The 26,235-nt window shown below is 36.4% G+C and overlaps 1 protein-coding gene across 2 annotated transcripts in view; it reads right to left on the reverse strand.

Moving 5' to 3' along the window:
* Positions 1-26,235, reverse strand: part of LOC149257915 (DNA repair protein RadA-like protein) — a 396,618-nt gene that overhangs the window by 270,985 nt on the left and 99,398 nt on the right. For both annotated transcript variants that reach the window (XM_089414587.1, XM_089414584.1), the window contains exon 3: positions 13,929-13,987. In XM_089414587.1, coding sequence (XP_089270713.1) covers positions 13,929-13,987 — 59 coding nt within the window. The remainder of the gene's footprint in view (positions 1-13,928; positions 13,988-26,235) is intronic.

Raw genomic sequence — 26,235 nt, forward strand, 5'->3', positions numbered from 1 at the left:
CATTTGAATGCACTAGATCTATAATCTTCTTAGACCTGAGCTCACTACCTGGAAAAACAATCTTGGCATGCTTGCTTAGCATGCACCCTGTGCATACTCCATGTTGCTCAATACGCAACTCTAGAAGGCTTATGACTACCTCCCTCAAAATAGGGAATGCCCTGTGATGTAGGTGCTCTGTCTTCTTATGCCACAACAAGCACATGTTGTCACTATTATGAACTAGGGCTCAATCAAGTCCATCTTGCAACCGTCAAGAGTACCTTCCCTAACACTTATCACTTGTGTTGTGTATGGGGTAGATTCCTTCAATCTAATGAAGACCTATTGGTTCTTGAACTCAACAACAATGCCCTTTGCAAAAATTTGGTATGCGGACCCACAAAGGTTTTAATTTTAGTGATTCCTCGTCAAGTTTCATGCCCAACCAAGAACATTTTCACAAATTGAAACACATAAAATCCACTGCTACTTTCTCACTTTGATGAGATAAAACACAAGCTAGCACAAAAAAAAATTGACATGGTTGTTTTTGGTCAAATCACACTAGAAACACCCCTAATGGAAAACCAAGGGGAGAGAAATAAATTCCAGCGATAAATGCAAACTTATCTCTTGGAAGTCATGCCCAAATTTCCTAGAAATTCATGCCAAACTTTCTCCTGAAATTTTGTGCCTTTGTTGCCTCATTTTTTGTGTCGTCTTTTCTCAGAAATGTGTGCCACTTCTTGTACGAACAAATAGAAATAAATGTTGTACAATCCCTTCGAATTTCATGCCTAGCCTACCTCAAATTTCATGCCACTAGCTGCCTCAAAATTTGTGTTCAGCCTATTGTACGAATAGTGCAATTACTGTTGGTACTTGCCCTCAAAATACATGTTGTGCTTTGCTGCTAAACTGCTGAAAAAAACTCCTCAAAATTTTTATCCTATCAGTCTTGAATATCGTGCCCCTTTTCCTTAGAATTTGCATTGTCCTTCAACTGTACTTTTCTCCCTTAGAATTCATGTCCTTGCTGCTTTCTTTCTCTTCAACTTGTTGTCGCGCAAACTGGCACGACAACGCTCAGACCGGGGGCTGTCACTCTGATCCCCGGTCTCTCCGTTTAAGCCTGTCTCCCACGGCTAAGGGGGGTAGACCCTGAGGAAAGATAAGGGCCAACTGCCACAACAGTTTGGGCCAGGAGACGAAAGCACTAAAATGATTTTATTGATTTGATAGACCAGTGCCTAAATGAGTACTTTCTAGGTGATATAAGAGCGTAAATCATAAACAGCAATCACCATTCATCAAATGATCGGAACAAAGCTTTAAATATCCAGCCAAAATAAGAGAAATAATTTCGCTTCAAACAACAGAGAAACCAGATATCTAATTTGGATTCGGATCTCAGCGTGAAAGATATGCAATGATAAACGACTGAATGCGGTAAAAGCAATTCTCCACACACAAAAAAGAAATTTTTATGCTTTTCAATTTTTTTTTTTTTTTTTTTAATAATTTTTTTTTTTTTATATATATATATATATTTTTTTTTTTTTTTATGCAACTATATATATAAAAAAAAAGGAATTTAAAATCTAAATGTTAAATCCTAAAGAACTAAAACCTATATAACAAAAACAGAACTATTCAAAATCTAAACAAGCAAATATTTTAATAATTAAAATCTAAAACTATCCAAATCATAACCAAAACATTTGATTTTTTTTTTTTTTTTTTTTTTTTTATATATATGAAATTAAATCTAAAGAAAAATTTGAAACGATAAAAAAAATGAAATCTAAATGAACTTAACTATAACTAAAACCCTATTCTAAAATGAGACCACGCATTGAGCACATATGATATAATCAAAGCTAAACAGCTCGAATCCAACTGCCTGGGCCCGAAAACAAAGGGGACTAACGCATTCAAAAAAAAAGAAATTTCGAGCTGGCACGGGCTACGTCTCAGGAGGCAAACTGCGGCTGCAAACAAAGAAGACGAAGGCTTACGAAAGGAGCTACCTGGCCCGTAAATCTGAGAAACTCTAAGACCTACAGCGTGATTTGGACTGCGATACCGTGTGCAAACCCAGCGAAAGTGTGACGGCAAGTGAGAACGTGACCCAGTCTCCGCGGCACAGGAAAAAAATTATGCGTACAGCAGCTCTGAGAGGGGATGGGTGACGGTCGAGATTTTTTTTAAAAAAAAAAGTTGCTGTTCGATCCACGCATAACCAAGACAGAGGAAACAAATCGAAAACGACCAAAGCAATGCCACTGTAATACGATCTTCAGTTTTCGAATACGCAGACGGAGGCTGGGGACTGCGTAGGGCACGCTGGGCTATGGTTTGACACCGAGCAGAGTGCAGCAAAAGAAAAACAAACAAAAAAAAGAAGAACTATACTTGCAGGAGCAGAACAGCGATGCATACGACTCAGAAAAAGGATACCTCCAGCAAATTTACAATGAAATCAACAGTGCAAAGAGACCTACGCGATTTTTTTTTTAGCAAAAAAGGAACATGATTTACGTTGTTACCTGGTTTGATGGTTGCTAAATGCAGAGGACGCTTGGGTGAATGATCTTCTGTTGCAGAAGCCCTTTGAAAATTGCGTTATCAATGTATGCTTTGACTGATGAATGCAGCTTGACACCTTCAAACCCACCCACGCAAGAAATGCAGCCTCGTTGTCTAACCTTATAGCAGGATTGGAATGCCACGATTACTGTTAACGTGAAAACCCTTCAAAATTAACCTCAAATCAAAATTTTAAAGCTCTGGAACAGCCAGATTTAACCATGATTGCAGTAACATTTTCAAGATACCAAACATTTGAACTTTACTGTGAAATAAAGAAAATCCCTCATGTAAAACAGGAAATAAACCCTAAAAGATTAACCCAGGGCACAAACAGCTGGGCTCTGCACAGAACCGCTTGTGGGAGTCGGCTGGTTCAGCCCAAAACTTCCCCAAACGCCCACAAATAACCTTCACCTAAAAGTTTCCTGCACACCTCAAGCAAGCATCAGCAAAAAGGGCAAGAAACGCTGCTAGATTTCAAGAGAAAATGGAGATACCTGCCATTTTCCAGAAACCCTACAACATTCAGACCCTAGCACGTGAGCAAGATACCTGTACTCACAATGCTCTGAAAAAATCAGCTATTTTAACTGTTGAAAACTGAAATATGCAGGAAAGAGAACACCTCACAGCAATTCCAGAGAGTAACACCAGCCAGTTTGAACCCCAAAGTCTTTTTATTAATCAGAAATCAGTTTACAAGAAGAGCTTTCAGTACAGACTCACAGATCAGATAAAAATGAAAATGACCTCCTAAGACCCTACATAAAGGAAATGATCCCAACGGCTAGTTTTGGGTGATCCACAAAAATATTATTATTTTATTGCTTAGGGTTTTTGCTTTATGCTTTTTATTTTTTATTATTTTTTATTTTTCAAATTTTTTAATTTTTTAATTTTTTTAATTTTTTATTTTTTATTATATATGAATTTATTATTTTTATTCATTAAAAAAAATTTTAAATTTATCTTAAGACGGATCATCAAACCCAGCCGTTGGAATCATCACCTAGCACCTAGGACCTAGGACTCATGAGGGGATTTACAACATTTTCAACCCTCAAGACACATTTCATCATGATTTTTTACAATTTTTTACAATTTACATCTCAAAGGGATGAATCCACTTTAACATAGACCCTCATAGACCACCCAGATCTGCGACACAACTATAATCTAGCAGAGTAACACGCTAGGATTCTCCTAAAGTCCTAATAACGAAATGCATCCCGGCTTTGGGGTTGGGTTTGAAGGAAAACTCTGCCGATCCATGGATCGGTGAGACTAAAAACCTCCCGGGACGCAAATCGTCATTAGAAAGTTAGGTCCACCTAGGCAACTTTACATACATGACTCTGATCTGCTTAGATTATTTACATTTCAAACATGCAGACTGGGTTTACAACAAAAATGATCAAGCTGTCGATGACTGTAGGCTGGCACGGACATGTCGCTCAGGAGCTATCCTTCTCTGCCAACAGGAAGGAGGTGTACTGCATGGGTAGTTGACCAGTAGTGGTCAACACAACTCAACTCCTCTATTCATTGTGTGCTCTCTCCTTTTCTCCAAAACTTATGAAGAAAATGAATTGGTGTCTCTTCCCCTTCCTTGACCTTTTGTCTTCTCATAAGAAAACCCTAAGATCCAATGGCTAGTATTTAATCCTGGCCATTGAGATCAAGGGTGGAGAAATAATCTCTCATTGACCCACTTAAGAAGTTAAGAAACTTAGATATTAATATTCATAAATTCTCCATATCCCTCATCACCTTTTTCATTAATTAGAACAAAAGGTCATTTTATAGCTTTCATGCTCATAAAATCATTTTAACTTTATTTTTCATAGAGTTAAGCCAAGAGATCATGTTGGACCTATGTTGCAGGAAACAACACCCAAGGTGATGTACTTATACCTGAAGGCTGAAACTCCCTGAAAGGTCGAAATGTCGCCAAAACGTGACCGAAATGCGGCTGAAACGCCTTGATGGTGTTTCCTGATTTGTAAACGCCATTGAAACACGTCGAAACGTTTCGGCCCAAATCTGCCCCATTTCCGCCCAATTTCTCTTCGTTCCATGACTTTTTTGCTTCTGTGGGCTCATTCAAGCATCGTAGACGGGTGTGGGGGCCTTTTATGGCCAAAATAGATTTAATATAACAACCTCATTTTATCTCTAATCACCCCATAAATTAATGTATCTCTAATCAATCCAAACCCTGATTCTACTAAAAAAGCAACTCGTTCTATTTTTGTTAATGAAGTTGAGGATCAGGATTATAAGATATGTAATTGTATTTGTCATTACCTCGTGTTATTTTTCATTTCCAACAAATATAACCATGTATAAGGGTTGTTTCTAGATGTAAAGTCTCGCGTATAAAGGCTGATTTTCGAATTTTGGATGTGCAACCTCTTTTATAAAGGATAATTTTGGATTTTGATTCATGTAATCATCTATGCAAGTTAACATAGACCGAGTTTTCCTTCTAAATTGTCATTAATATGTCTCATTTTTTCCTTGCAAGATGTGTTATTAACTTACTTGTAAAACAAATTGTGTGCATACATACATACATACATATACATATTACATATATATGACGTTTCACTTGAACATTTCGATTTTTTGGGCATCCCATTTCCAACTATGCTCAGAAACTTCCAGACATTTTGGTGTTTTGTAAAACTTAGTGTTGGACACTTTTTTCTAGCCAAGACATCATGCTTAGAAAACACTTGTCCTTGGTACACTTCTTCTAACTCCCTTATCCTCCATAATCGAAACCAAAAGCAAGTTTAATGGCAGAAGTGTCCTCAGACACGTAATTTTATTAATCAAAAAAAAATAATTACATAATTGATTTTGCAAGAATTTACACCCGAACATCCAAACACTCTTGCAATGAGCTATTTATAAGCTCCATGTCCTAACTACCTCTAATTATGGATCACTTATTAAATAACAAGTGTCCATTTACAATAAATGTTATTCAAACCAACTAGCTAACAAATCTCCTAAAATAAAGCCTAAGATACGACACATTTGGAGAGTCATATCTAGTTATAACAATATACTAATTCTAAATAATTAAACATTCTAGAATAATAATTATTAATTTAATATCTTAAATTAATACTTATTTTATTCTAATTTTATAACCTATGATAAGATTGTATTATTGGATCATCTAACATTCCCCCCTATGATCCAAAGATACATTACAACAGATACCAAGTTCATCCCTGAACTTAGTAAATTTTATTCTGCCAAGTGGTTTTGTGAAAATGTCGAAGATCTGATCTTCAGAAGGACAATAAACTGGCTTGAGGACATCTTTGGCAATGAGAGATCTGATATGATGATACTTGGTGTCCACATGTTTTGTCTTTGAATGAAAATCTGGGTTCTTGGCAAGTTTGATGGCTGACTGGCTGTCAATGAATAATGATGTAGCTTCTGCCTAAGAAATGCCCAAGTCCTGCAAAATTTGGCGCAACCAAACAATTTCACATGCTGCTTCCCATGCTAAAATGTACTCTGCTTCTGCTGAAGAAGTGGCCACTGTAGCTTGTTTCTTACAACTCCAAGATACTGCTGCTGACCCCATGTTCATTAAATAACCCGATGTTGATGCTCGATCATCAATACTCCCAGCAAAGTCGGCATCGAAATATCCACCAAGTACAAAAGTTTTAGTCTTTGTGTAAAGAAAACCAAAATTTTTGTTCCTTGGATATATCAAAGAACTCTTTTGGCTGCATTCCAGTGGCTGTCTCGTGATTCCTACATAAAACGTGAAAGAGTACTGGCTGCATAAGATAGATCAAGACGAGTATTTGTCAATTAAATCAAGTTGCCAATCAACTGTCTGTAAGTTGTACTGTCCACCTTTTCCCCCCCTTCAAATTTTGAAAGTTTCACGTTTTGCTCCATGGGGGTGAGAACGGGCTTGCAATCCTGCATGCCAAATCGTTGAAGAACCTCTGCTGCATACTTACTCTGAGAAATGAAAATATGATGGGCACGTTGGAAGACTTCAACTCCAAGATAGTAGTGAAGCAATCCCAAATCTGTCATCTTAAAACCTGCAAGTAACTCCTTTTTCACCTGTGCAATATGATCATCATGGTTGCCAGTAATGATCAAATCATCTACGTACATAACAAGAATTACCAGATATTTTCCCTGTTGTCGCACATACAAAGTATCATCAGATTCACTTCGTTGAAAACCAACTTTCTTAAGGTATTCATCCATCTTTGCATACCAAGCTCAAGGAGCTTATTTTAATCCATATAAAGCCTTGATCAATTTGCAGATTTTATGTTCTTGTCCTTCAACTTCAAAACCTGGCGGCTGGGTCATATACACTTCCTCCTGTAGATCCCCATTGAGAAAAGCACTTTTCACATCCATTTGATGAACTTTCCATCCTTTCTGAGCGGCCAATGCAAGTGTTAATCGGATGGTGTTCCATTTAGTTGTAGGAGCAAAAGTTTCCTCATAATCAATGCCTTCCTGCTGCGCAAAACCTTTTGCAACAAGTCGTGCTTTATACTTTTCAAGTTCTCCCTTTTGATTATACTTAATTCTGTAAACCCATTTGCATCCTATGGGTTTAACATTTGATGGACAATCAACAAGTTTCCAAGTGTTGTTATCAATTACTACTTGATATTCTTCAACCATAGCCTGTTGCCATTCTTTATGTTTTACTGCTTCTTTGTATGTGGAAGGTTCAGTGAAATCATGTGCTATCAAGGCAAAATTTCCTTCACTTCTATGTGCCCTTCTGGTGCCTGTTTTATTCTGCTCATCAGGCTTTACATCTTTCAAAAGTTGAACTGCCCATTTCGGTAGTTGGTGCTCACTTGTTTGCGCTTCTGTAAAATCTCCATCATTGTAAAGAGGATTAATATAAACTGATGTTCTTCGTTCAGGTGAAGAGTCTGGAGAATCACTATTAGAAGAACTTCTGCTGCTAGGAGATGCGGATGAACTGCTAGAAGACCCAGATGATGTTGATGTAGATGGACTGGATGACTCATCTTCAGAGGAAGGAAAATCAAGTTCATACCAATTTGGTGAAGTCGGTTGACTTTGCATTTTTCCATTTCTTTTACCTCCCTTAGTTTCTAACTTGTGAAGAAGATTTTCAATTTCTTCAGCACTCTTACTCTCAGTTTCATCAAAAATGACATCCTTGCTCACAATGAATTTTCCATTGGTCAAAAGACAATACCCTTTCTTCTCATTAGAATAGTCAATCATTGTGCATTTTAAACTTCTTGAGTCAAGCTTAGTTTGTTTTTCTTTCGGAACTAAGGCATAACATACTGATCCAAAAACACTAAGATGTTTAATTCGAGGTTTGAAACCAAACCAAGCTTCATAAGGTGTGTTTCGTCTAAAGAAGCAGTTGGAGATCTGTTTCTTAAGTAGACAGATGTATGTATTGCTTCTGCCCAATATGTTGGACTTAACCTCTTGAAAGTTAACATGGATCTCGCCATTCCTAACAAGGTGCGATTCATTCTTTCAACTACTCCATTTTGCTGTGGAGTGTAATTATTAGTAAGATGTCGTCTTATGCCATTTTCACTGCAATAAGTTTTAAATTCATTTGAAGTGAATTCTCCCCCATTATTTGTCCTGAGAGTACCTATCTTTTCTTTGACTTCATTTTCAACAAGTTGGCGAAAAATTTTAAACTTATCAAATGCTTCTGACTTGTTCTTCAAGAAGTAAACCCAAGTCATTCTGCTGAAATCATCAATGAATAGTAAGAAATATTTGCATCCACCAAAAGATGTTTGTAGTGGTCCAGAAACATCACTATGAACTAGTTGTAGCCGCCTGTTTGCACGCCATGAACTTGTTGGAAAACTTTCTCGACTTTGTTTGCCATAAATGCAAGCTTCACATTTTGCATTTTTCCTTTTTAAAGTGGGAAGTCCTTTAACCATTCCTTGTTTCTGCAATTGAGAAAGACTCTCAAAATTTAAATGTCCATATCTTACATGCCATAGTCTTACAGGTGCAATACCTGTAGTCACTGCCCCTGCAAAATCAGAATGTCTTGGAATAACTATCCCTTTCATCCGTAATAGTTTTCCATCTTCATAACCTGTCATGACAGTTTTCAAGTTCTGTTTGACTGAATTAATCTTGACTAAACCATCTTCAATAATCACCTGATGTCCGGCTTGTCGAATCGTGACTAAAGAGAGCAAATTTTCCTTAAAAGTGGGTACATACCATACATTGGAAACCATTTTTTCTCCAATGCCTGGGAGAAAAACTTTAACTACTCCTTTCCATAAGGAGTATGTTTTGTATCATCAACAAGAAAAATGGAATTAAGTTGGCAATCTTGAAAATTCCAAAAAAAATCACGTCGACAAGTCATGTGCTGAGTTGCCCCAGAATCCAAGATCCAGGCATTTGCGTAATCACTTCTAAGATGGGATGAAAGTCGTGATACTAGTGAGGAAGTAAAAACATATTCTGAGTGATCATCATCTTGATCATTTGCAAATTGCGTTGAATGCTGCTGAAACTTGGGAATTTTATTAAGAGATGTTCGACAATCTTCAGCATAATGGCCAACTTTGTTACATCTTCGACACACAATTTGACTTAAGTCTCTTCCTCTTCCTGAAGATTGTCCTCTGCCTCTGCTTTGACTTCTATGTTGAGATTGTCCTCTACCTTGATTATTGTTTCCTTGTCCTTGAAAATTGCCTCTTCCTTGGTTGTTTCCTCTACCTTGAAAATTATTCCTTCCTGAACTGTTGCCTCTGTTAAAGTTGTTTCCTCTGCTTTGGCTTCGACCTCAACTTTGTGCATTATGTGCTGCTTGATTTTGATTCCCTCTGCCTCTGCCTCGAGAACTGTCTGCTGATGATTTACTCGTGCTGGCCTCTGTGAGAAAAACATCTTCACCGACTTTCTTCTTCTTCCCAAAGGTTTTATCATGTTGAGTCAACATTTCACAGAGTTCATCAAACTTTAGTTTCTCTAATTTCCCAGTTAATTGTAGAGTCTCCAAAAAATGCATGTAGGAAGAAGGAAGTCCATCAATTACAATTGTCACCATAAAACTATCATCTATTGATGGAAAACCAGCATTAATGATTTCTTGCCTAATATTCTTAAGTCATGAGATATATTCAAGAACATCACCTCCTTCAGTGAATTTTTGTTGTAACAATTTTAATTGTAGATCAACTTTCTTTGATTCGGGCTGAGTATCAAAGAGGTCTTTAAAAGTTTTCAAAGCAGACCATGCATCTGTAACATTTTCTATATGGACATACATTTCATCATTCACAGAAGATTTAATAAGAGCTAAGGTTTTGGCATTCTTAACTTCCCATTTTGCTAGTGCAGTTGCATCTGTGGGTTTATTCGACTTAACATCTCCATCACATATACCGTGCCATAATTCATTGTAAATGAGAGTGCTTTCGATGAGACGGTGCCATGTTTTATAAGATTTTGTGCCTTCAAGTTTGTCGGAATCAGAAAACAAATTAATCAACTTAGACATTGTAGCGTTGAGGCTTCGCACCAAGAATCAGAACAAAAATGTCAAGATAGGCAACACACAACACACCACACAAAAAAAAACACGATCTATCGGGGCTTGACCTTGACCCTCGTATAGTCGTTGAAGCTGGAGAAAAATGACTGAGCTTTGCACTTGGCTCTAGTCAATTTCTCAAAAAATTACAAGGTAACTTTCAAAATTTGACTTTTACAATAATGCTCTTGCAAAACTTGGTAAAAAAAAGTTACCCCCCCTCAAAGTAAAATTACTTTGAGTTACACTTATCCCTCCAGAAACAAAGAAAAAATCTCCTTATTACTCCAAAAAATTTACAAATCACCTTATTACTCCACAAACAATAAATTCTCAAAATTAAAAAAAATCACCAGATTTCTCCAAAAAAATATAATATTCCTTATCTCTCCACAAGAATTACAAACAACTGAAAAACCTTATCACTCCATTAACATTACAAAATTAAAAAATATTTCTTATTTCTACAAATGGACCACTTTAATCCATCAAAATCCTCGCTTGCTATTGCCATATCTTCCATATTCACTGCACACCAACCAGTATTCCAGGGGTTTTAATGGATATTTAATGCGGATCTTTAATGGCCTTACACCAAATGAATCCTATCAACCTTCTCCAGTGGAGATTCCTCCTGTAAATTCCCCTGTTCAGCACGGAATCTTGATCCACGCAACACCTTGAAAGTTACCACTCAGCGAGGCAACGCGTGGATGCCACACTCCTGTGCGTCTCTTTTCAGCACAAGGCACGCGGCAAAGAAACAAAAGTAAAACGGAACATAAATGGAGACAATGACGTCGCGTGGGTGAGCCGTTCTGTCCAACTCTTAGCAGAATTTTGTCCAACAGCTACTTCAAAAGCAGAGGAAACCGATATTTTTGCGTTGCTACAGTTTCCAGAAATTTTAACCATTTATAGGAGAAGTCATGTAAACTCGTGAATCCTGCAATTAGAAAGACACGCCCGCATTTAAATAAACTGTATTATTTTAGAATGAAGCTCTCGCACACATTTTACAGACGCATTCGCCCATTCCTGGCGGAATTTAGAACTTTCTTGCGCCATAAGACAGTTCCGAGGCTCAAATCAGTGATTGACATACCAAAACAAAACGGAAGTCCTCAAACTGCAATGCATTCTCGGCACAATTTATAAAAAAAAATCTTATATAGCATTCTGGGGCTTACAAACTGTCCAAAACACACGCGAAAGAGCTCAAAATGCAAAGCAAAATGATTTTGATCCAGCCAAGTCAATTTTACCAGCCTTTAAACATTATATCAACAAAATCCGTCGAACCTGAACACAATTCATCATTCTGAGATCTTTAAGGGCTTCAGCATTTTACCTTCAAATTTCCATCTAATTGTCGACTGATTAAAATTGACACAACCTATAGGCCTAAACAACTTATTCTTCAAAAATATCTAAGAATCTAATCTTCCACGTATCTCAAATTGTTCTAACCGTTTGTACTAGACAAATTTCTCTCAAACCTTTTAGATTTCTTGACATTGTCTGCAAAAATATCCACTTCAATTGTACGCTGAAAGCATTTAGACCAAATGAGGGTTAAATCGAAAGATTGTTGCGTCTATTTCCGCAGCCTTGAAGCGGAGATCGAGCTCTCCACGCTCTGACCAGGAATCGAAGGAACTGGTCTGAAATGTGATCTTTAAATGGGTAAGGCATTCAATTTGACAGTACACGGTGGCAGCAGTAATTCTTACAATTGATTTTCAGATTTAAAAAATAAAAAATAAAATAAAATAAAATCTAAAATCAATAAATTAATAAAATTTCTTCTCTTTTGAATAAAAAACTTGACAAATTTCATACCAATCATTTGTTGATCAATTCAATGGAGTTTTCCAAAAACTTGTAGAGCTGGAATCTCCTCCTCACATCCACTGCAACATTACTGGAGCTCCGATACCACAATAATGGCAGAAGTGTCCTCAAACACGTAATTTTATTAATCAGAAAAAAATAATTACATAATTGATTTTGCAAGAGTTTACACCCGAACATCCAAACACTCTTGCAATGAGCTATTTATAAGCTCCATGTCCTAACTACCTCTAATTATGGATCACTTATTAAATAACAAGTGTCCATTTACAAAAAATGATATTCAAACCAACTAGCTAACAAATCTCCTAAAATAGAGCCTAAGATACGACACATTTGGAGAGTCATATCTAGTTATAACAATATACTAATTCTAAATAATTAAACATTCTAGAATAATAATTATTAATTTGATATCTTAAATTAATAATTATTTTATTCTAATTTTATAACCTATGATAAGATTGTATTTTTGGATCATCTAACAAAATTCTTACAGAGACTTAAAACAAACAAGACACCGTTCTAAAGAGTTATCTAATTTGAGTTACAATGGAATTGTACCAACTCCTACAGCTAGGTACTTGGCATTATCACCAAGCTCAATTTGCATTGTTTAGTCTTACTTTGTTAGACTAAAAAGTAACTGTAGTGCTAATGCCATATAACAACATGCTCCACTATCCACATACCACATATTCCCAGGAATAGTGTTAGTAGAAGGGAAAAATACCATCAAAAAATCCTTCTCAAACTTGCCAGCAAACTCGCTCATATAAGTCTCCACAGAAGCTAACACCTGCTTTTGTTGTTTCTTCTGCTTCCTTTTACCCCTCTAATTATCTGGTCATTGCACTGTGTAATGACCGTGCTTATCACAAAGGAAGCACTTCATTTTACTCAGTTCCTTCTTTCATGGTTACAAGTTTGACTTCTTAGTCTTTCTGTTAATCTTGTTGGGTTCTTTACCTCTTCCCATGTTTGTCTAACCATAGATTAGGTTCTCAGCATCACCCTTCTTGCTAGCCTTTGACTCCATTTATGTCAACTTTTGGATAATGTCATCCCACAACCTTTCATGTTTAGGAAGATTCTCACAAGCACAAATACCTTTGACAAATGGCTCCCAAAAAAACTGTCAATCTATTTGATGCCATGTTTACCAGCTCTACAACTGCAATCTTCTCTCCAACTACTACAAGTTGATCATAAAATTGACCTGATCTTCATAAGGTAACTGGTGACTGAATTTGATTTGTTCATCTCTATGGATCTAAGCTTTGTTTTGTGATATCTTCCTTTTGTCTGTGTTCTCAAACTGATAGAGGCTAACCAAAACATCAAACATTTCTTCTGCCATCTTCTTTTCAGATAAATGAGGGATCAAATGATCCTTTATGGTGCTCAGGGTCATTCACTTCGCCTTCATTTCTTATTGTGAGTTGCCAACTGCTAGTGATCTACAGGCAAAGGCCCAACATACTTAACAATATCACAAAGATCATTCCCTCGAATAAGAGCACACCCCTAAGGCTGATAATTCATAGGGCTAAGATCCAAAACAACCTTCTAGGTTGAAGCTGAGATTTCTGTTTTGCATTGAACTTTGAATTCTGAGAATTTCCACAAAGAAATCTTTCTCCATTATTCAAATTTGCCAGTGCAATCCACCTTTGTTTGTGTAGGTGCCCCCACTACTTTCTCTGGCTTTGACTCTTTGATTTTGTTATTCTAAACTTTCTATTATAGTTACATATATTAGAGTTCTATTTTGGGCTATTTTGGGTAGACAGTCACTACAATGTTAAAATAGCTAAAATAGTAAGCAATAAAGGCAAAAATTTGACCCATGGTGACTTCATTTTCCATTTTTCCTCCTTTGGTAAGCATGGAATTCACAAAAGCATTATACCTGCAATAGAAGAGTGCTTTTCCCAACACCAGGATCACCACCAACAAGAACCAGGGACCCTGCAAAACAATAAGCAAAGAAATTGCTTCAAACAACATGCAACAAAATTTAATAACGCAAATCAAGACAACAGACAAACAAAATAGAAAAGGCTCCACAATTCATTCACGACATCTGTTGTAATTTTGGTTATTTAACCTAGTAAGACTGCAATACAATCATTTAACCAAATATTCACAAAATAACTTTCTTTTTCCCCATAATGTTAGCCTCTAAATGGCATGACTAATTTCAGTGAAGCTATGAGAGAATTAGATACAATTGTTTTACTTGACACTACTTCCAGGCTGTAGTATGTTTAGTTATCATCCTTGGAAGCAAAGAAAATAAGAACAAACAAAGGGAAGATAAGGATTACAGTTGACAAGACAGAGATGTTAAAAAAAGCAGAAAACATGAAGATGATGAAGAAAGCAAATGATGTCAACAAGATGATAATAGCAAAGAATCCAAGGACAAGAAGAGATACTCTTAAAGGTGGTAAGGAATTTCCAACTCACTTTTCATATATACAAATCGTTTATATTAAGTTTTTGAAAAAAAGGAAATAAAGACAAAATATTAGGTATACACGCTTGCTCCCCGTAGATGTTAACATTGGAAGGGAAGAAAAACCTGGACAGAGATTTTGCTAGTCCTTACAATACATGTTTCCAATCATCAAAGCCATTATTCCATGCATAAGAGAATAAAAGAAAATAAAATTAATTAAGCAAACTAAATTTTTCAGATTTCAAATTAGAGAATAAATTTTCTGCAGGGAAATGAGTCACTTGACATAATGGCCATTTTATGTTTGGACAAACAGATGGCAAAAGGGCCCATAGGCAAAAGGGTGACTACCTAACAATAGCCAATAATAATAGACCACATAGCTCGACCAGAAAAACAATTTATGGACAGTCACATGACTTGTAGCTTTAAGAAATGTTCTGTTTATGGTGAAAAGCAAATTTTCTGCATTGTAGGGAAAAATAAAAGGCAAAAATGTATAAGAATTAGTCTCAATGTTTATGTATCCATCACATTATGGTCTAGTAGTTGAGATATGACATCACCACAATAAAGACCCCAGCTCAAACTTCTCTAGTAGTTGAGATACGACGTCACCACGATAAAAACCCCACTTCAAACTCCAATGTGTATTGAGCCCTAGTCGATGTTAAAATTGGTTGAGTTTGACAGCCACCACGTGAATCTGGCCTCACAAGGTGGTGTTGAGGCTCCCTGCAGATAGAGAAAAAGTTACTTAGCTACCCAAAGAAATATAGCAATGTTTATGGGAAAAAAAAGGAGAAAAACAGGTTACTAGCACAAATTAAATGGCCGAAAACCCAAGTACAAGCAAAATACATTAGGGAAACCAGCTCTCTTCAACCAGGACATTTTTGACGAGTATCGAGAGATAACAAAGATTTAAGTTGCCATCTGCAACATCAACACCACAGACAATCAGCTTGTAGGGTCATTTTTACTGACAGTTCCAGTTTAATAGAACAGAAAACAATCCCAGAAACAAGGTATAAGCATCTGATAAATCAGGCAATTACTGAGTACATCATAAAATGGATGAACTTACGAGTGGAAGAGATGGCATACGAAGATGAGTTGTTCATGCAGAAACACCAGCAGATAGTCAAGTCTTGAGGGCAACACTTGTTTGAATGGGAGGGGCATGTTAAGCCCTATATAAGCTCCATGTTAACCCTACAACCCCTTATTAAACCCTAGATATTGAATGATTCCATTTTTATTGTTATATTTGTTGGAAACACGCTTGTCGTTACACCAAAACCTGAAGGTGTCAATAAACAAACGCATCACCAAATTTAAGGGATCCACGAGAGGCAGTTAGGCATATGTTGAGAAACACACGGGGAGTGTTGGTTTATCCAATCTCCAACAATCTCCCCCCAACACGAGCCGGGTGTAATTCGAACTTGAGACCTTTGGCTCAAATACCACTTGTTGAAATCATGATTTTTGTTACACCAAAACCCGCAGGTGTTAGTAAATGGATGCATCGCTAGAGTTAACGGATCCACGACAAGTGGTTAAACACATGTCATGAAACATACAAGGAGTGTTGGTTTATCCAATCTCCAACAATATCGTCATGCAGGAACCTTGCATGGTCACATTTTATTATAGTTCTACCCTTTCTCACATAGATATATACTAAGCCGACCTATTCTTACAATCATAAAATTTTGTCTTGTACATTGCATTCATTATAAAAGCAGGGTTCCCCTCGAAGTAGACTATAATTATTGGTTTATGTTGGAAATATTGTTTTCATTAGTGTTGATAATATCGGCGATATTCAAAAATATTGTGATATTTTCGGCAAAACGATATATCGCCGAGAAAATATTGCGATATTTTCAAAATATCGGCAAAATATCTCCATATTTTGAAAATATCGGCAAAATATCGCCATATTTTGAAAATATCGGCTATGTTTAAAAATTTGGAAAATTTGATTTTTTATGCTTGCTGATATTTGCTGATATTTTCGTCGATATTGCCGATATTTTCGCTGATATTGCCGATAATATGTTTTTTGGACCCTGGATCCTTTAGGGTTTGGAAGTTCAGAAAAATTTGATCTTGGGTCTGTAAACCCTAGCTACCGTTAGGGTTTGAAAAAAACAAAACCTTAGGGTTTGAGGTTAATTCCCTAGGTTTGATCATTGGTAATGCTACCATTGAGAAGGATAATTAGGGTTTATAGTTAAAACAATAGCTAATCAAATTGCAAACCCTATCAAGACAAAAAGGGTTGTAAATGAAAGCCCAATGCCTGTGTATTAATTGCTTCTGCTTAAGAAGATCTGACATCCTAATGAAGAGATTGATTTGCAGGCTCGATAAGGCTAAATATTAAGAGGGAGTTGTTATGAGTTCAAAAGATAAGTATCTTATACTTCTTTTATTGGTTTAATCATCACTAACATTGGATTGTTTATGGTTGGTGAACCCTAGGTAGGGCTTGGAGATGAAAAATGGACCAAATCCTAGAACTAATTATGTTCGTTTGCAAGAAGAAACACTTACTTCTTAATGTTTATATGAACTTCTTATGGATGTTGATATGGATATGAACTTCTTGTGAATGTTGATATGGACTTCTTGATGTTGATATGAACTTCTTATGGAGGCTAATATGGACTTCTTGATGCTGATATGATCTCTTAATACTGATATGGACTTGTTGATGATGTTGATGATGATGATCTGGACTCGTTGATGATGTCCAAGATAATGATGCGGACTCGTTAATGATGTAGACTCCTTGATAATGATGAGAACGCCCCGTTGATAATGTGGATTTGTTGATGATGCTAACGCGTTGATGATGTGGACTCCTTGATGAAATGGACTCCTTGATGATATGGACTCCTTGACGATGAACTTCTTGATGATGAAATGGTGATGATATGGTCAACTTCTTGTTGATGACATGGACTTCGTGATGATATGATGATGAATCCTTAACGATGTAGACTACTTGATGATGATGATGATGATGATGATGATGTGGACTCCTTGATGATGATGATGATGATGTGGACTCCTTGATGATGATGATGATATGGACTCGATGATAATGTAGATTCCTTGATGATGATGATGATGATGTAGACTCCTTGATGATGATAATGATATGGACTCGATGATAATGTAGACTCCTTGATGATGATGATGATGATGTGGACTCTTTGATGATGTAGACACCTTGATGATGTTGATGATGATGATATGGACTCGATGATAATGTAGACTCCTTCATCATGATGGCGATGTGGACTCCTTGATTATGTAGCCTCCTCGATAATGATGATGATATGGACTCAGTGATAATGTAGACTCCTTGATTATGATGACAATGTGAACTTTTTGATGATGATGTGGATTCCTTGATAACGTGGACTCCTTGAGGATGTGGACTCCTCAATGATGTGAACTCTTTGATGATCTCATGGACTCCTCGATGATGTGATGAGGCTGACTCGATCAAAGAAGGCTAAGATCAAGGGGGAGTTGACACACTCTCAAAAGATAAGTATTATCTTAATTATTCTATTGATTATTTCATTATGAGTCTCTTGGTTTGCTTGGTTGTTCTTGTTCTTTGATAGCCTCCCAGTGAGGATTGCATGGACATAACAAAAACTACCAAGGTGTGGCAATCGTTGGAAATGATGGAAGAACAATGTGAAAAGAAGCCTCGCGATAGGATTTGTACTCAGAGGGAGCAAACAAGATCAGCCTGAATGAAGCACGTTCCCATGAACATGGCTAGAAGTTTTGAAGACCGATGTTGATCTAGATATGCTAAAGATGAGCCTGTGATTTTTATGCTATGTAGAGGAATTATGTGTAAGAGGGAGTTGCTTTTGAGGCATGAGCCTGCTAATATCTTTGGCACAATGTACTCTAAGTCCATCAACAGCTCCCTAATGAATGACTTGAAGAAGTTGCAAGACTCTGATATTGACTTGGTTGATTCAGTGATTGGTCCGTTGATCTATCTGTTGAAGTCTACTGTTATCAGTTAGATTTTATTATGGTCTGTTGGATTTTACTATGGTTGTTGATGCCTGCTTCTGTGAGAACCCATTTACTATCTGTTGGATTCGACTATGGATATTAACATTCACCTTTGTGAGAAGCCACTTATTGTCTACTAGACTATACTATGGTTGTCGATGATTGCTTCTGTGAGAAGCCACAGCTAAGTTCTACTATTGTCTGTTGATAACTGCTAATGTTTGCTTCTGAGAGAAGCTCTAGCTGAAGTTGAATGAACAATTGAATGTTGTTGTGTTTGATAAAGAACTGAGATCCACCATGGCTACATTTTTGATGTTGAACTGGTTGTTGATGTTTATATGAAGAAACTGGAATGACTAAGAATCCCCTTGAAGAGGGAACATTGATTACATAGCATCATATTGTGGACCATCTCCTGTAGCTCGTGTGCCATGAGATCTTGTGGCCCAGGTGATGTACTATTTGATTCCTCCTGTCTACTGGACTATACTATGGTTGTTGATGACTGCTTTTGTAAGAAACCATAGCTAAGTTCTACTATTGTCTGTTGATAACTGCTAATGTTTGCTTCTGAGAGAAGCCCTGGCTGAAGCTGAATGAACAATTGAATGTTGTTGTGTTTGATAAAGAACCAACATCCACCATGGCTACATTGTTGATGTTGAACTGATTGTTGATGTTGAACTGGTTGTTGATGTTTATATGAAGAAACTGGAATGACCAAGAATCCCCTTGAAGAGGGAACATTGATTACATAGCATCATATTATGGACCATCTCCTGTAGGTTGTGTGCCATGAGACTTTGTGGCCCAGGTGATGTACTAGTTGATTCCTACTTTAAGTTGTGTGTCGTGAGACCTTGTGATCTGGGAGATGTATTGTCAGTTCCTCTTGTAGGTCGTGTGCCGTGAAACCTTGTGGTCCGAGAGATGTATTGTTGATTCCTCCTATAGGTTGTGTGTCGTGAGACCTTGTGGTCTGAGAGATGTATTGTTAATTCCTCTTGTAGGTTGTGTTCCGTGAGACCTTGTGGTTCGGGAGATGTATTGTTCGTTCCTCCCTTAGGTTGTGTGACCTCTTGGTCGAGAGATGATTTGAGATGGATGTATGTATCTTTCCTTATGATGAGACTGGCGATATCTCCCTTAGGTTGTGGGTTGTGAGACCTATAATTGGTCGGGGAAATTGATCCTGATAGAGAGAGATATTTGTATTTGTGATCTCTTCCTTAGGCTGTGGCCTGTGAGACCTATGATTGGTCGAGAAGATCGATCTTGAGAGAGAGAATGAAAAGTACCTCCCTGGCTAAGAGGGAGTGTTGAAAAAAATGGTAGCCGTGGTTGGCATTTTCATCTTGAAAAATAAATAGAAATTTGAATTTTTAAATTTGCCTCCAAAATTATTAGGTCGGTTGGGCCCCTTGGAGGTACCCATTCGACCCCCACTTGAATGTTACATAAAGGAGATCATTTCGACACATCAATTTGATCTAATACATCTCTAATCAAGTAAAATTACAGGAGGGCCAAAATTTCTCATTAGGTTATACCTGTAGTAGCTATGTGTTGTAGTAGCTACGTGGAACACACTATAGATGGGATGTGCAACAACCCGAAACACTAGTAGGGCATGTACCAAAAGTAGGAACAAGTGGGCATGCTAGAAGGGATGTTCGGCAAGCTAGATCACAAACTTAATCTACTGGAAATTTTAGGAGAAGGCCGAAATTCTAGGGAGGGCCGAAATTCTAGGAGAAGGCCGAAATTCTAGGGAGGGCCGAAATTTCGAGGACTTGGATTTTGACATGGAACTTGATCATGATTTTGGTTACTGGTTTGGATATTATTCTGATATTTGTTATTTATGATGTATTGATGAATCTGGAAACTCTCTCTCTCTCTCTCATAAGAAAGAACTTTTTATGGGTTTTCCCCTTGAGGGTTTTCCCTTGGATGTGTGCCTAATTTTCTATGTCTCTTGTCTCTTCATTTCATGGTTACTTTACTGCTCTTTCATGTTTATTAGTTGATGTTTTTCTTCGGCATAACTGCCTAAGTGGTATTGAATTTAATGCTATATGAAATTAATGTTTAATTGATCATTGAAGTAGTTATCATTGATCAGGTGAACAAAAACTTTATTCTAGCAAGAGCCCTTGAATATCAACATTAAGGACAAACATCTGGCATATCTTGAACAAACTTGTGATAGACTTCTTGTGGACTGTTAAAGGCTATCGTTTCATGGAGGGTTGACTTGGCACTTGGGCTTTTGGTTAGTTTATCTATGACTTGGATTTCTCTTGTTGACAAAGATTCTATAAGGAAAGGATTGGTGAGTTTTGCCCTAGCAGCTAGCCTAAATCATGGTGTCTCTTGTCTTGTCTCTTGTCTCTTATGCACTATAATCTCTATATTTTTTAATGTATAATGCTTGATGACATAACTAAAAGAAGTAAATACTAAAAGGAAACATATAAATTAGCCACAAGTAATTATCAAGATCAGAAATTCTAGTTTGCACTCGAATTTCAACATCACAGTTGTGGTTTAATGTGTTGTATTGAGAACCACTGTCCTCGGCCAGAGTCAGGAACCAAACAACAAAAGCCAAAGACCACAGAAAATGTAAAAGAACAAGGTCTTTGTGCCATTGTGGGAAGGTGGGTCGCGTTGAAACAAGCAAAACAACCACCATTTATAATTTGTGGGTTTCAATTGGTGATCGGAAAGCCACCCACAAAGTAAACAACAAGGTTTACCCACTTTGCCTATCTTTCACCGTAAGAGAAATTGAGTCTCTGACCTATCAAAAAATGCATCGTGCTTCAAACTACTTATTGCAGCCATAATACAATTTCAAGAGCCAGAACAACGTTTTCACCCCTAAGTTGCCATTACTAATACCATTTGCATGTCCGAATAACAACTACAATAAAATATACCGAAAGACAACTGCCCAATGTATATATATATATATATATATATATATATATATATGTATATATAAACAGAATATTAAGGTGTTGACCATTGGTATATGGGTATAACAAAAAAATTGAATGTATCTAATTCCATACACTATCAGTTGACTCATAACCAATTAGGAGAATTAACCCACATTCAAAGGAGAAAAAGATATACATAGATTATCAAAAGAGAAGGTGGTATTCGTAGAATCTATCTTGATTCTTACCACATGAGGAAGCATCGCAACTATACAAAGATCACTCTATAATTTGAGGCATTAAAATATCATTTGAAGAAAAGGATTCGTATATTATTTAATATCTTAAGATAAGCAAAGGAGAGAACATGACTATTGACACGAGCAACATTTAGAACTTAAAAGGTCTAAATGATAAGATTAAGGGGGTATTCAAAGTTAGAAGAATATCCCTGGGGCAAGGAAAAAAGGAGTCATTAAAAAAGGTGAATTAACGAATTATGAAAGTATTGTTGAAGCCTAATGTTAACCTTTAAGTGTATATAATAAGTATATTAAAAGGGTGCAAGGAAAATAATTATATATTAACCTTATATTTAATATCCCAATTATCATCAAAGTAGAGTATTTGAAGCTTTTTAAAATATATATAAGTTATAAATAAAGAAGAAATCACTTTTTCCTAAGTTAGGAAAACCAAAAGTATTCAAGCCTTGTTAAAATTATTGGAATCAAAAAGTAAAAATGTTCAAGACTTGTTCTATCTAGGGGAATCAGAAAGATATAAAGGATAAACTCCAAGCTAGAAGGATTATAAAAATAAATCCCTAAATCATAATTGAAAAATAAAGAGTCAATTTGAAGTAAAGACACAATGTGTTATAAAATAATACTTAAATCATAAAGCACCAAGTTTAAGAGAAATTACGGAATTTTGACGAAAGCAAAATGGAGTCAATCACTAAGGAGAAAGGAATGGAGTCTACAACTGAGAAGAAGGAAAGTTTCCTTAAAACTTTAAAAAGATATGCTTCAATTCTATTTAGAATCAAAGCGACTCTTGCATGAAAAGATATTACTATTTCTATCGCCCCTGTCAAAAATGATAATTATGTAAGTCTTGAATTCGCTAACTAGTTGGTGATTCCCGAGTTAAATATAACTGAAAGATAAATGGGACACGAAACAATATGACATCACTGATTTACAACTAAACAATGGGGATTATACTTTTATATTGCAATTCACTATTAGATCCTTCTGGAGCAATGATGGTGACATAATTTTGGGTTCACTATGGATGGAAGCACTAGGTTCGTTCATCTTAAACACAAATAAGTTTTTGCCATTTCCCTACAAGAAGAAAAAAAGATAACACTACAAGATGTTACATTGGAGTCAAATTCAATAACACCAGAAGACATTACAGATATCAAAAAAGGTAATCCTTCAAGAAAAACAAAAGTTCGTGCAAAATATGCAAAAATAAGATGAAAGAAATATCGCAAACAAAAATGAAGAAATTTCTCACCTCAAGGACCACAATGAAAAATTATTTACGCGAATTAAGAAACTTAAGAAGGATAAAAAGTCGTTAGAAGACAAAGTAGAACAACCTATTTAGAGGGAAGCATCCAAATCTTCAAATGTGAAAAAGCATGTTGTGAAGAAAGGAACAAATATACATCTAGTTAATATCACAACACAAGAAGATGCCAAACCAATAGAAGTAAAGACATTCTCGAAGGTTGGTGTACAAACGATAGAAATGTGGAGTGTACTAACTAATTAAAGCTCGAAAATTAATAAGGCAATATCAATGCATGAAGAATATAAATCTCCAAAGGAAAATCAAAGAAACACTACAAAGATACCTTATCGGCATCTTAATCACATGACTTGGTACATTAACCTGTCAAATTATCAACATCAATCAGAAGGGAAACAATTAACTTATCTTTCAAAAAATATTGATACTAGTATTATGAAGTCTCGTGATAAAAATTCATCTTGGAAAGCCTACAAGCACAACATCCTTATAGGATCAAACTAGGGTGGTTAGATCACATTGTAGTGCGACAATTCTTCTCAACAATTAGAAGTTCATATCGTCTCGTACCATCACTCATGACTGTTACCCACTAAAATGTTGAAAAGTGTAACTAAGTTCGATCTTCATAATGACCTGTAATTGTGATTTCATGTAATTGATGCAACGAAGAAAAATAAAATTATTATTGTAATACTTGTCTCATGGGTTTCATGAGCAACGAATTTTATTTTTAGGAATGGCTCCTAATGTGAGCCCTTAACATTGGTCACAAAGTCAAATTGAGTCAATGTCATGTATGAAGAACCCTTCTTGGGCATGTTACATATTTATATGAGTCATTAAAAGAATAAAAAGGCCCTCCAAGAGAAAGCTAAAGAATCTCCTTCAAGTCAGCTTCAAGATGGAACAATGAAATTGCCCCAAAAGTCACGTCGGCTCACCCTCAACTCATGTCGGCTTATTTGATGGGCAAACAACTATAAATAGGTAGCTCATCTTCATTTCAGAAGCAAGGATTTTAGTCAAGGTCTGAAATAAGGAGAAGTACGAAAATCACTAGAAAAGGAGCCATATAAGCAGCGAAGAGAAGGCAAGGAAAAGCAAATTGTTTTGGGATTGTTTTTGGGCTATTTCTTGTCACACATACGAAGAAAGAAGGCAGCATCTGTTACAAAAGAAACCGCGAAGATTGCTATAAGCGCTAAGGCCAGTAAGATGACTTGTGACTTGTACTTGGACCTTTTTCTTGCTTTGATTTATTCTCATGTGTGGCTGATATAGACTTGTACTTGGCCCTTTTTCTTGCTTCTTCCCTTCGCTTGAGATGGAGGCCAATTTGGACCCTCTTTCTCACCCAAAACACCCCTTCTTATTTTGTTGCACTTAGGGTTTTGTTATGATAGCAGAATGACCCTTCTTCCTTGGCACGTGTGGCAGAGATTAGCCCCAAAACAACCCTCCCAAACTCGGTTTCTCTTCCTTCTTCTTCACTGCCCTAGAATCACCTCAATGCTCCTTTTTCGCACCTCTTTTTCGTCCTTCCTTCTTCACTGATTTCAGAGATGAGTAGATGATCCTTTTGTGAGGTCGTACTGCCCTATATATAGGAGTTTGTCCCTCCTATTGGGCCGACTTGAGCTAGTGAGGCCGACTTGAATTTAAGTGCACCAAAATTCATTCTTTGAGCCAACTTGAAGAGGAGACTTGTCTTTGCTTTGGAGGATCTCTTTTGACATATTTCTTTGACTCTAATACATAGATTTTATTAGTGTAACATGCCCACATGCGTCTTCAACAATTACATTGACTCTTTGACTTTCCTAGAAGCACTTAAACATGTGCTTGACCTATGGAATGAGCAAGAAACTCATTTTTACAAATGACAAAAATAATAATTATTTTCTTTTACAAGTACAAAGATCAAAATTATATTTATGAAGACCAAACCTAGTTACACTTTCTTCAACATTTGAATTACTCTTCTTAAGGCCGACTTGATCTTCTTGAGGCCGACTTCGTCTTAAGGAGACTAAATTCATTTTTGACTCAAAAATAATTCCTTTGACATGATTTGAAAGCCCAAGAGGGGTCTCTTTTAATGTAAAATGACTCTAATGACTCAGAATAAATCCTAGAAGTCCTTAATGAGGACTTTGACCTAAAACAAGATAACCCACGCTTTAATAAGTCATAATAATAATAAGAATAATAATATTTTCTTCATTATTTTGATAGGTTCATTTCATTGTGACTTGAATACATTTATGAAGACCGAACCAAGTTACAAATTTCAACACTCCCTCTTAACTAGGGAGGTATTCATCAGTACAAGTACAAAGAAGATCTCAAAGCACATGGACCATGAAGAGTTTTAGGCACCGCAATGCCATGGACTAGATTCCTAATCAGGGAAATCTATCCAAGGTCCTCCAACAGTTTAGGCACCACAATGCCATGGACTAAAGCTTTCAGCCTCTCAAGTTACCATCAAGCTTACTTGCTAACCATCAACCCAGGGATCTAGGTGTGTATCCAAGGTCAGAGCTCCATAACCAACGCCACCCTCCCTACTTCGGGAACTAAACATCAACACAAAGTGTTGACTTTGACTCTAATACATAGATTTTAATAATGTAACATGCCCACATGTGTCTTCAACAATTACATTAACTCTTTGACTTTCCTAGAAGCACTTAAACATGTGCTTGACCTATGCAATGAGCAAGAAACTGATTTTTACAAATGACAAAAATAATAATTATTTTCTTTTACAACTACAAAGATCAAAATTACATTTATGAAGACCGAACCTATTTACACTTTCTTCAACATTTGAATTACTCTTCTTAAGGCCGACTTGATCTTCTTGAGGCCGACTTCGTCTTAAGGAGACTAAATTCATTTTCGACTCAAAAAAAATTCCTTTTACAGGATTCGAAAGCCCAAGAGGGGTCTCTTTTAATGTAAAATGACTCTAATGACGCAAAATAAATCCAAGAAGTCCTTAATGGGGATTTTGAACTAAAACAAGATAACCCATGCTTTAATAAGTCATAATAATAATAATGAAAATATTCTCTTCATTCTTTTGATAAGTTCATTTCATTGTGACTTAAATACATTTATGAAGACCGAACCAAGTTACAAATTTCAACACTCCCTCTTAACTAGGGAGATATTCATCAGTAAAA

Source organism: Pinus tabuliformis, chromosome 6, assembly GCF_031772625.1.
Source record: "Pinus tabuliformis cultivar Carrire ecotype Pingquan chromosome 6, CPIR1, whole genome shotgun sequence".
Taxonomy (NCBI): Eukaryota; Viridiplantae; Streptophyta; class Pinopsida; order Pinales; family Pinaceae; genus Pinus; species Pinus tabuliformis.